Here is a 12,836-nt window from a genome sequence, read left to right on the forward strand (position 1 = left end):
TTGCTGTCTGCTGCTGCGGGCATGCTGTGCTAGGAAGGTTCTCTGAAGAGAAAGCCATTAAGATTCATCAGATCCCTCATAGCCAAAAGTGACAGTAATATGCCCAACTGGATTTCAGTGCAGTTTCAGAGGTGTGTGTCCTTGGCACACCACAAGATGAGTAAACACTTCAAGTGATGGTTATGGAGCCAGTAGGGGTTGCTGCAGATCTGATCTTCAGTGCAGCATCAGCTGCTGTGACTTGAAATGACATCAGGTGATCAGAAGGGAAAGGTCACAGTGGCAGCGAAGTTCCAACCTGAGTTCCTCTCAGGTGTTGTGGTTTTTATGTCAGTTGTGGCTTTATAGAGGGTTTTGTTCACAGAAAAAAAACCCCAAAAAACAGCGTGGTTGAGGTTTTGTTCTTTTCCCAGTGAGCCGACCGAAAACTGACAGCAGTTTGGATGGTTCAGTGCCTCCTAACACGTGGGGGGGGGGGGGGGGGTTGTCCTCTTGCTTTGCAATCAAAGTGATGACAAGCTATCAAGCCCTATTTGCCAGAATGAGATTTCAGAGAAGGTGGACAGAGGTTTGCCCCCAATGAGCAGCAGCACGCTGGCATTGCTGCTGACTGCATCCCCTGCAGCGGTGTGCTGACCATTGGTTCCCTCCTCTCGTTTCGCAGCAGCACAAGTCTCTTCTTCTGCAGAGAGAAACAGAGGGGCAGACGTGCCCTTTGTCAAAATGCCTGCTGCTCTCTTGGGGCTTAGTTCTGCCTCTGGAGTGGTTTGAAATGCACAAAAGCCCACTGGCTCCAGTGGGAAGCTGAAGGTTTTCATTTCAATGGCACCACTGTCCTCGCTGCTGAACGCTCGGGGCGCTGCGGGCTGCTGGCGCCAGAAGGTGCAGAAGTGGGACTGCTTTGGGATGGTCACCAGCTGGTGCTGGTCCTTACCCTTCCAGTGACTGGGGAATGTGTTAGTGACATCTGAGGTAGTTTGAAAGCCAGCGCCAATTCCCAGCATGCAGTGATACGTTTTAGGAGAAAAGTTTGCCTTTGTAATGCTGCTTAGCTTCTTCCACGTCCGTGTATGGAAATGGTACTTCCACAGGTCTTCATTAGGACTGGAGTTGGAAATCCCTCCACCAAAAACCAGCATCGAGTCTTTGAAGACTACTGCAGCGTGACCTACCACTGGCGGAGGTCCCTGGCTAAATACAAGAGAAACCGGCCATTATGGGGAGCCCAGCAAGAATTAGCAATGATTTTAGCCTCTGTTTTTCTTTTTACTCAAGAGAATGACCCCTGAACAGCTGCAGTGGGGCATCAAAATGATACTGCTGACAGCTGCATCAACGTGTTGCCAACATTTCATCCCAGCAAAGCCAACTGGAGCCTCAGGGCTGGCAGTGGTTACTAGGTCTTCTGCCCCTGAAAGGGCAACATCTTCCCCACTGCTTGTATGTAGTATCATATAGCAAGAATAATTCCCTTTCTGTGTCAATATAGTTTAACAAACAGTATTCTGTACCTTGTTCTGATGTTATACCAGCTCCTGCTTCCAAAGTCCCACTGCCATATGTCTTTCTGTTCACTCAGCCCCATCAGTCCTCCAAAGAGGTACATGGCTGTATGATAAACCACTGCCACGTGACCGTGCCGAGGTCCTGGGCCGGTGCTGTGAGATGGGGTGGCAACATGTAACCATCTTCTTGTATCTGAAAGCAGAATATTAATTCATACATTTACCAATTTGATCCTAATATTTGAGAATGGACTCGTTTCAGTAACAGAATTACTCCTATTAATTCACTAGCTCTGTCATGGAAAGATCATTTCTTAGGTATAAGAGGGAAAATCAGTCAACAGAAACGTTCTTTCATTAATGTCTGCGTTCATTCTGCCTGGAGGGAATGCAGGATGAGGTAAACCATCATCCATTTCAGTGTAGCTCCTGAATGGCCACCACAAAAGCTTTCCATTTTAAAAAGTCTCTCAATCATCAGGTTTGCAGCCACCAGACTAACGGTTAATATGCCAGTGAAGTCATCTCTTGCCAGGTTTAGCTCTCCACGGTCTGTTCTAGATGTGAGATTCTAAAGATGGCATCCGTGGGCTGAAGCCATGGAAGGTCTCTGCTGCCACTGGAAGTTTTTGGTAAACGCTGAAGGATTTAGTGAATAGAACCATGCTCCCTGATTCTCAGCTCTCAAACTGGCAAATACTGCTGAACTTTCTCCAGTACAATTCTGTCCAACTCACTGCAGCTGGGGATTAGTTTAATTAACAGAATTTGTAATTAAAGCTGCTGAACAGAAGCCAAATCTAACTTAGAACATTACTACTGATTGGAATTTTCTGCACAGAGCAAGCCACGCTATCCCACAGCAGTCATCATTTTCCACTGATTGCACTGGATCAAAACTGATCAAACTTTTAAACGTACCAAAATGAAAAGTCCAGAATTCCTGTGAAATGCCTCTGATGCCAACGTATCCCCCATAGATGTACATGCTGCCACGGTACACTACTGCACTGTGGCCTCTTCTGTTACTAGGTGCTGAGCTCTGAAAGTTTAGTAACAAAACAAAAAGAAATGCTAACAACAGACAAAGTCATATTAATCTGTCTTGGGAATACTTCCAGGTAATGAAAACCATTGCTTTGGGTTGTGATAAAACTTCTTTGAAAATACAAAATACAGGATAATCCCACAACTGAAACAACCCCACAAGTCATTCTTTACACACAGTGATGTCCATTAGGCCATTACCTCAATGCTTACACTGAGGTTTCATTTAAAAGCAGCAGTATCTCAGTGAGTCAGTGTGTTTGGACTAAAGAAACAAAAGGTGCTGCAGCACTTGACGTTTCAACACGTATCAGTGTGACTGCCAATCTGTTTTCAGAGCCCGATTTAAAAGCATGCACGGTTGCAATGCAGCATTTAAAAGGAGTTTTCGTTATAAGGATTTTAGAAGAACAGAAAAAATAGTAGAGGAGAGGGCTTAAAATTTCAGTGCTATATAGAAAGTTAAGAACAGCAATTTTGAAGAAGGAAAAAGCCTTAATTATTGCAAGTGCAAAGAAATGAAGTGTAGCCACATGTCTCTGAAGGGATTAGTTTGGAAGTGTTTGGGGGAACATATTTCAAAGCAATCTGTTTAATCAACAAAGCAACAGGCATTTGATTCACACATTCACCATTTCCTGGCTCCTTACCTCCATCTCTGCTGCTACGTCGTGGCCCTCTGTCCATCCTGCAGAATCTAGGGGATTATTTTGATAAAGTGCAGTTTGTATCCCAGACCACAAGAGGACACTCCTCCAACATCAGAGCTTCAAATTACAAATCTCATTTTCGAGTAAATCTCATTTTGGCGTTTGCCACTGACAAGGATGAGGAAATCTGCTTCCCCTAACAGAGCAGTACCGGGGAGCTGACAGTTGGGTGGTTTTCCTGTGCCCTTATCTGTTATCAAAGCACAGGGATGCCATGCTGGATTCTCTGTTTCCTAAAGCTACATTTCGCAATGCAAGAAAACAACCTGTGGCTTTCTGGACTTGCAGAATCTCCATTTTTTCCAGAGGAAGCATGGATCCCGTTATTTACTGTGTAAACCTTATAACCACAGCCTTATTTTTCGTGTTTCTTTTCACAGATCACTTAAAAGCAGTCCTTGGATAGCAGTCAAAAACCACTGCTCTGAATGACTGGAGGTACCAGACACTCAGCACCTGGTAAGAATAAAGAAGAACTGCAAGCCTACGTTATTAAAAGCTGTACTTGCAAGGGAATATTTAAGTAATGTCCACAAAAAAAGGCACAAAACTTCTGAACAACTCCTTCACAGTTTTCACTAGTGCTGTGAGTGCCAGGATACTTCCTCCAATTAAATGTATGCTACACAGAAGCTTCTATTTCCACACTGGAAGGTAGGGGTGAAACAAACCTGCTGATTTAAGGTTACGCAGTGAAGCAGCAAAGAGGCCATAATGCAGGAATGAGGTCGAATAGGAAATTTGGGGCAGAGAGGAGGAATGAAAAAGAGACGTGGAAGAAATACATTAAGCTTTCCTAAAAATAATAATAGTAATAACAACCTTGTAATTAAAGGAAGAGCTGATTCTCTGAAAGCTTAACAACTTCATTTTAGAGGAGCACTATGTCCTCGGTTATATGTGCACTTCTCATAATGCCTATGGAAGGGTTGTTAGAAGCAGCAGAAAGCAGGCTGGTTCTTACTATTTGTTAGTACCCACGGCCTTGGAATGTCTCAAGGAAGAGACTGGCTACTGTGTATCATACCAATGTCATAAATCCAGAGAGGGCTTTTTGCTTGTGTGAAAGCAGAATCCACCATTCCACCAAAAATATACAGGGTGCCCTGGAAAATGGAAAAATATTTGCCATGAATGGGTAGGCACGCAGCATAAAAATAACTGTAAAAATAAAAGGCTGACAGCATCAAAATATAATAAACAATAATGCATAGGGTAACCTATTAAGAATTCCCGAGGCTATTGCAAGCCACCAACTTTTTGTGGTGTTTTTATCCTCCCCAGTAGGAAGCCCTGCTGAACGTGGTGCTGTTTTAACAGGGATGGCATCCTAGGAGCACACACTTCCTCAGCATGTGGGACAACGTAAGGGGTGCACACCTGGAGCTCTCTGAGACATAGCTCAGGTAATAATGCTAGGTTACGTGGAATTGTAGGAGGGTTTCATTGCACTGCAGCTCCTGATATCCTAAATTCTGTTTCCCCTTCACAAGTAAAGCTGTAATTCTTATTTGTCTTCACTCCCCCGTTCCTTTTCTGTGCAGTCCCTAAATGTATGTTTTCATGCTGTTGCTTATCATGCAAATGAATTCAGAGCAACTGTTACAACTGTACAGCTAAGTCAAGGAATGTGCTGCCAAGGTCTCTATTTTGTATTACTATTATGTACTGAGTGCTGAGTGAGGACATCGGGGGCTGCACACTGCTGCTAAGCTGAAATGCTGGGACTTGATACAGAAACATCCCAGAACACTGCGCAGCTGCATCCAGAATGGCACTGCCATGGAGGTGCGTTAATCCAGGACATAATCATAGATGGTGTTTCATTTTACTGTACATTAGGAAAATAAGTGTTAGGATATGGACAATGTAAATTTTCCTTTACTACCTCATAAGCCACCATTGAATGTTCTTCCAGTTCTTCTGGACCATCTCTCGGGCACTGCAGCATTTCCCATTCATTCCTCGCTATAAACCAAAGCTCAAGATCAGACAGCAACATACAGACAAAAAGGGACAGGTGAAAGGATGAGCTCTGGATATGGCTGCACACCTAGAGTCAGTGAGGTGTGAAGGTTAACGAGCACGTCCTCGTTTTCTTGCTTTGCTACTGAGTGAAAGAATGCTGCTGTGATGCAGGCCGTCTTAAAATAAAGCCTTGGGTCATCTTTCCCCTGTTAGCTCAGAACACGGGGGCACCTCCCCCACCATTCCACAATTAGGTGCATTTTTCTGTATAGCAAACATATGTGGAATGGCAATTTGTTGTTTATTTTAATGCTGTATTGTTAGCTACACCAAAACGCAGCTATTTCACAGACACAATTCTGAGTTTTATCTGCTAACAACAATTGAACAGGAAACACTATACATTAAATCTCAGAAAATGTCATATTTGATGGTGCATTACTAATGCAGTCTTACAAGGTATTGTATTCATGCCCTCCTTTTGTGCACTCTTCCATGAATAAACTATTCCCATGTTAAAGATTCAATAAATCTTTGTCACATCCTTAGCTAGAAATAGGATGTTGTAAATGAATCGGTATTTTTGGCCAAACAAAAGAACTCAACTCTAAGCTTTGTGGGACACCTACAACAGGAACAACCCCACCATTTGCCCAACGATCCTAACACAGCTCACGCATCCTCTGGTCTCTGAAAGCATCTTCAAAGCTCAGGTAGCTCTTGATGCAGAAACATGAAACAGAGAAGCTGTTAGCTCTGGAGTGTCCCCAGTTTCACGATGACTGGATGCATTTTTCCTTTTTTTTTCATCTTGACCAATAAGTGAAGAAGGGGCAAACTCACCTATACTGTACCGCCAAAAATCCCTCAGGCTCGTGGTGCTCCGCCCTCCGTAGAGATAAACAAATCCTCTGCAGGTAACACAGGCGTGTTTGTATCGATCACAGGGAGAGGGCCTCCTCTGGGGTGCAGACTTCCAGTCGCAGTGTGCAGCTTTTCCTTTCATGCTGACAAATAGGATCGTACCCAAGAATCAACCGCACAGAATGGCAGGGGAGGGTCCCACGGCATCACGGACAGGGTTTAGGCCCTCCTTGGTCTGTAAAAGGACAGGGAAAAAAAAGTTTTAAAAATAAATATGACTGGGGGTGGGGGAAGGGGGGAGTCTCTACAGTATAAGACTCCAACATTTTCATTGCCATCCATCGCAACCTGACCATTTTTGCTGCCTATGATAACCAGAGTAAAACGTTTCCAGTGCTGACCCAGAGCTTTATCTCAGCTCGCCTGGGACAGGCGTGTTCCTGGAGCAGAGTTTTCTAAAGCATCCTTGTGAAGCCCCGAAGTACAACGTCCCGCACCTGCAGCAGGACAGACACCGAGGCTCTGTTTTCACTGTGAGTTTCAGGTAAGCTGTGCTTGAAACAGCACTGGGAAAGAGCAAATACACAGATAGAAGTAATCTGTCAGTACTCGTCCAGAAATTTCTTGGACTTTTGTCTAAGCTGAAATTAGGATCCATCTGAAGGCGCTATCCCCTAATTTGCCACGAGATGTCGCTGTGCTCTGTGGGGATGGGAACGCCACGAATATATTTGTTTCTCATCCCCTTCAAAATGCACCGTGCCGTGTTTTAAAGTACGTTTCCCTGTGAAGCATTAAAAATCATCACTAGCTCAGATTCTGGGATTTGTGTATCACCAATCGAGATTACCAGAGCTCCGAATTCAAGACTATTTCAGTGAAAGTCAGATTCCCCTTTAGGATCCAGGACTGGAAAAGGACAGATAACCACCAGCAGTTGGTACGGGCACATCCTGTGCATAGCAGCCCTGTGGATAAATTCAAAGCTCAGTGTAATGAATGTGCAGCAATCCGTTCTTTTTAGACTGTTTGCAAGGTAGATGCAATCAACCTAAAGCTACTTAGCCCAATTGTTTCTAATTAAAAAGAAAAAAAATCATACCATATTTGCCCCAGATGTACCACAGTAAGTTCACTGACATCCACACAGAAATGTCATTGCCTCTGCTGCCCACAGCCTTCCTGCACAAAGAAGTCACAAGGGAAAGTCTGCTCTGGGAGAGCAGCAAAGCTTTGACACCTGCTAACCGTGCCACGATCAGTGGTGTAGGCTATGGAAAATAGCTACAGCTTGTTAATAGGGAATGCATCTAATCCTATCTGATTTTGCTTCATTTATCTTAAAGTTTATCTCTAAGATTTACCATTTGTAAGACTGGGGTAGATTCAGTGATGAAAACGTCGCAAGACAATCCCTTGCAGCACATTCTGTTAAGGCAAGTTATTCAAATTGTGCTAAATTCATTTTAGGCATTTTTTGTTTGTTTGTTTTTTAACATTTTGTCTGGAAGAAGACAAGATTGGCAGCATTTACAATGGTGTACGTCTCTTTCTTTTTTTCCCTCAGGCAAATCAGCAGCTATAAATCGCTGTGTGTCTAAGTCCACAACACTCTATGCTATGCCACTAAAAAGGGAAAAGGCTGAAGCCATGAAATACAGATCCTGTCTAACTACCAAACCCTGGTAGCCATACCCAGTTCCTCTGTTTTTCAGCTACATCCACAGAGGAACGAAGACAAAGACACCTGCGTGGCAAAGCGCTGTAAGTCTGCTGATGCGGTGCTGCGTGAGAGCTCAAAGCTATTCCTATGACTGTTGGTATATCCTATGGGGAAAGAAAAAGTTGATAGGTCTCTCTTATTAATCCTTAACAAAGGTAAAAAGGAATTGTCCCCTTGACTTTTATTTGTTCCCAGTTATAGATCTGGTTTTTCCCCTTCCTAGATTTCTCATTATATTCTTCCTCCTACACAAACCTTGACTCTTATATAGACATCCACAGAAGATGTGACAAAATCCAGTGCACGGGTCTGCCTGCCCCAGCTGAGCTCCTACAGGGCAGGTGAGCAGGATGTGGTGACAGAAGTCCAACCTGGGGTTAGGGGTCTCCTCCCATTCACGCCAGGTGAGCACCAGCATCGGGCGCGTGGAGGCAGACCTGCAATCACATCGGTTAGCAAGCTGCTTCATCCCACGACTTGGGTAGGTTAACCAGCTCAGATCTGACCCTTCATCAATGCCATCTTTAATTATAAGCTTGACTCCCAGACTGCCTTTGTGTAGAGCCAGACTCACAAAGCTCATCGACTGCCTCCCTTACCAGTCCCACTATTCTCCTGAAAGTAATGCCACTCAGCAACGCGCTCTGCTTCAACTTTGTAAAAACAAGATTAATTATCCAATAGGAAGCTCTAATTTCAGCAGGGTTAAAAAAAACCCCACAAAAACAAACAAACAAAAAAAACCCAACCCAAAAAGACAACTCGGAACATTTCTGTCCCACTTTTTCCAAGCCAGCTGTAACACATAAGAAATGGCTGCTGCTCTCCAAACTCTTCTGCCGTTTCCTACTCAAAATAAGCCCCATGCAATCAGTCCCGATTGTCAGACGGTGCAGACGAGGACCTCGAGAGCTGCAATTAGAGCAGTAACTATAGCACAGAGTGCTCATCAATTAATGGTGCCACGTTACTGCTTCATAATGAAAATAATTCAGGAAATGTGGAAAGACAGAAATGACTCCAGGAAATGTAGTTTATATGCTCATTAGATAATTATTTATATTTCTATTAGATGTGGTTTCTCAGACAAATGATTTATTTATTCTAAGTATTTCTTAAATACATGCTCATTAAAGCTTTTCTTCTACCTGGGTCCCCCGGTTCATTTCCATCTGTTTTCAATAGATGGAAAAGTTTCAGATTTAAGAGTTTGGAGCCTTTTGGAACACAATGAGAAATGGAATCACTCGTTGGGGGAAAAAAGGAATTTCTGCCGTTGTGAATGGCCCAGCCCTCAGCACCTTTCTGCTCAGAGTGTTTTATTTTCTCCTGGATGCTCTTCAAAAATGATTACATTTGAGCAGGTCTTCCTGGCTCTACTTATCGGCGAGCCTTTGCCTTAGTCCTGGTTTATTCTAACAGTTGCTCCACAAGGACTGCACGAACAAGAAAAAATCTTTGACCAAAAACTTGTCAGGAGGTCATGAAGGACTGCTTTGAACAAAACCACTTCTGTTTGTTTGGAATAGTTTAGAATGAAGGGATTGTGGTTTGTTTTTTTTTTTTTTCCCCTGTATATCACATCGACTGCCATTGCCTTAATGTGTGTGATAACTGCTAGTAAGTCAAGGTTTACCATTTCGTTATCTCCTAAATTCAAGCAGTTAGGAAGTGTCTCCACGTTAAAATGAAATAATACAGAAACTAATTCTCAGAGATGCTCGGCTTCAGGATTTCAGCATTTCAACAAGCACGGGGTGGCTCTGGGAATACAGAATAACAGTAATACTCCCTTATCAAGCTAAGATTCTGAAATGAGGGCCTTGCTTTGTGCTGGAAACGTGCAGCTCCTGCGTGGCTGAGCACACAGCTGGAGGAGCCGAGGCAAAGGGAAGGAGATGGAAGCTGCTGTTCCCGCTTATGGGCGGCAGCTGAAGGACACAGGGCAGCATGAGACGCACCGCACAGCTCTGCTTTGACTCAAGGGCTCGGAGGCAGGCCGGCACCTTCGGGTAAAGCACTAACATCCCTGTTCTCTTCCTAAAGCTGACTGCACACAATCTGAAAATTCGGAGAACATCTGAAGGGCTTTCATGTTAAATAGCTCTTATTTCCATTTGTACAAGTGAATTCAGGGCGGCATTCTTAAAGATCGTCACTGTCACATTTCAGTGCTTCCGAACACATTCCGTGCTGAAGAGGTATTTTGAATGAAGCTACCCCTCCTAGCAGCCACGTGTAACCAGTGCTTCTATATAACGTTATCTTCTGTTCTCTAACACGCAGCTGCTGTTTCTGGAGTGTACCTGGAGCACCGAGGGCACCCTTACTGCAGAGCAGATGACACTGCACGGTGTCCCTGTGCACTGCTGCTGCCTGCCTGCCCCTGGAGCACCGCGGGTAAGCCGACGTCTTCCTCTAACTCAGATCACAGTCATGTTAAAGCTCAGAATTGCAGATTTATTATCATTATTATTTTGGTTGTGTTTTTCTTCTGTAAACTTATTGTAATTTTTTTTTCCAGAAGAAATCTGGTATCTTCATCAGCACATAGTGCTACTCCCAGTTACAAAGTAAGTTCTTAAGTAGTAATAAATGTAAGAAAGAATTAATAGACAAGTATAAATATGTAACTATTTTCTCCGTGCTAGGTATATTGCCTATTGTTAATCAAACGATCACAACTCGGGTTGGGATAATGCAGTAAGAGTTTCTATTTCTCAAATGCTGTGGAAGGAGTGGCATCTGGAAAAAATAATTCAATAAAATATTTCTGGGATTGTTACATCTTTGTATATAAAATAAATCACTTTTTTCACTCCACTGAAATAATTCTTACTGTATAGACAAAGCATAAATATGTATATTAAATACGTATATTTCTCCTTACGTCCAGTTTACTTTCCTTAGTAAATTAAAGTCTGTTTTTAATAGAAACTGCAAACCAATTTTGAGTTAAGTTTCTGAGACAGAGCTTCCAGAAGTAGGCAGCTGTAGGTGACACAAGTTCAGCACTTAATGAAAATATAAACACAGTGCCCCAGTTGTCCCTGGTCAAAAGTTTATGTTGGTAATGAATGTGAATATACGTGGGTTTTATTTACTTCTGGACCTTAGGAGTCTTATCTTTTTGATTTTTACGTAAGGTCACACTGTTGACTCCATCCGCAGGCACAGCAAGAGCTCATTCTCTCTTGTGGTCTGACCAGGTACCCAGGAAAGGTGGCCTGATGTGAAGTGTCACACCAGCAAGACGGTCCTTTGGACATCAGCTGAGACAAACAGGTAATTCTTCATGTTCTAGATATGGCACAGGGAGGAAATACAGTCCTGGTTGTCACACAGTTCCTTTCACTCACACCAATGAAACTCCCACCATGTTCAAAGGGCAGTCTAGTATGGATTTGGCCTTTTACCCTTTCCTTGGAAGCAAATGTACTCTCACCAGTGGAAAAAGGTCATCACCCCTGCCGCTCAGAAACAGCACTTTTCAGTATTCCTAGAAGGCATCTTCTGGGGATTTCACAAGAACTTTACTGTTAGATTCCTTCAAGAAAGAGTAGGTAGATGCCTGGAGGTTCGATGTAATGCATCTGTACTTAGGTGTAACTGAATGTATCTTGTCAACTCGTGAACTGCCATTAAAACAACTTCCAGGTAATTTATTTCCTATGGGAGACTCTGCTTGCACTGAAGCACAACATTTTCTAGGTTAGGAAGAAAGGACACAGTTGACATGTGTCAGTGGCTGCTCTGTCTGCCTACTATCCTCAGGCACAAATTACAGTATTATGGTATATAATTCACAGCTGAGAGTTTATCAGTTAAAATGTATTAACTTTAGTAATAAAATGTATGCACTGAATTTTACTTGCTTATTGTTTATAGTCTCTGATGGAGGAAAAGAAACATCTAAGGTTACACTTGGTTATGAACTCAGTTTAACACCAAATTTTATGGAAGACAGTGTACTTTTCCTGTCCCAAAAACATTCTGCCCTTAAGACAAGCACAGAACAATGGGATTGAGACAATATACAAGGCTGCGAGAACTGCAGGATGTGTAGCTTGAAGAAAGCAGAAAGATGGCATGAGAATGAGAATAATAAAATATTCCAGCTGGCAAATATTAAAACATTCCGATATGATGGTAGAATTGCAATGAATTTAGATGACACATTGTAGTAGAACACATAAAAGACATCTCTGACTCCTTTGTGTAAAGGAATCAGATGGCACTACTAGAAAGACCGTCACTAGAAAAAGGATCTTTTATAGAGAAAATGAATTTAAGCACTTGCATGAAAGATGGTTGCATAAAGACATGATGTGATCGCATAGCTAGAATAGATCACATACAAAGGAGTAGTCAGCTTGTAGTTTGGCAAGGAAAGAAAAGGTGTCAGGCACGCAAAGTCAGAATAACTGTGCTGCCTCACAATAACCTTGATGCCAACAGCTACTGTGCTGCACCAGGAAATGGAAGAAGTACAAACCCACATAATTTCAATATATAAAGAAGATAGAAAGCACATGAGTAACTTTACACATACACGTTGTCGGTCCAAATTCAAATGGAATTACTCATGTGAATAAAAGCAGTGATAGGCATCAGCCTGCACAATGTAGCCTAGATACCAGAGCAAAAGAAGGACCAACTCTTTTGTTACAAAGCCTGAAAAAAATGTTTTGCAAGCTGTTTTCATATTCAGACTCAGAATGACAGGGTTCATTTTTTTGCCTGGCTTCTGCTTTCTGAGAAGTCCCCACTCCCGGCTACTGCAGTCCAGCATTCATCCCAAGCCAGACGCACTCTGTCTTGGGATTTGGATGGTTGCATTTCTTTGTCTTCTGCTGGGTGGAAGGCATTTTTTCGCTTTACGCTCTTTGAGCGTGGAAAAGGGAATGTGCCAAAGGAGGGACGTATGGGGAACGTCCCATAGTGGAAGGCAGCGCAGCCGGCCCCGCTGTAAGCCGCTTCCTTCCTCTCGCACTTACCCTTTCATTTCATACCTTCTAG

General features: G+C 43.1%; 1 protein-coding gene across 1 annotated transcript; it reads right to left on the reverse strand.

Annotated features, from left to right (window-relative positions):
* Positions 1-503: 503 nt before the first annotated feature.
* On the reverse strand, positions 504-6,295 carry LOC136058079 (leucine-zipper-like transcriptional regulator 1). The gene is made up of 7 exons (XM_065751313.1): positions 6,074-6,295; positions 5,151-5,230; positions 4,290-4,368; positions 3,203-3,249; positions 2,427-2,547; positions 1,512-1,698; positions 504-1,191 (listed from the first exon to the last, which is right to left on the reverse strand). Exons 1-7 carry the CDS (start codon positions 6,234-6,236, stop codon positions 504-506), a joined length of 1,365 nt encoding a protein of 454 aa, XP_065607385.1. The 5' UTR covers positions 6,237-6,295.
* Positions 6,296-12,836: the final 6,541 nt, after the last annotated feature.

This window comes from Cyrtonyx montezumae, unplaced genomic scaffold, assembly GCF_038088225.1.
Source record: "Cyrtonyx montezumae isolate F1298 unplaced genomic scaffold, pur_monq_1.0 scaffold_7, whole genome shotgun sequence".
Lineage (NCBI taxonomy): Eukaryota > Metazoa > Chordata > Aves > Galliformes > Odontophoridae > Cyrtonyx > Cyrtonyx montezumae.

Bases quoted from the DNA above. Each gene is read 5' to 3' on its own strand.
- LOC136058079 (XM_065751313.1), bottom strand. From the start codon at position 6,236: ATGAAAGGAAAAGCTGCACACTGCGACTGGAAGTCTGCACCCCAGAGG. The intron at 2,548-3,202 runs GTAAGGAGCCAG...CTAAACTTTCAG, and splicing joins ACGTAGCAGCAGAGATGGAG to AGCTCAGCACCTAGTAACAG. The intron at 1,699-2,426 runs GTACGTTTAAAA...TTCTGCTTTCAG, and splicing joins ATTCTGGACTTTTCATTTTG to ATACAAGAAGATGGTTACAT.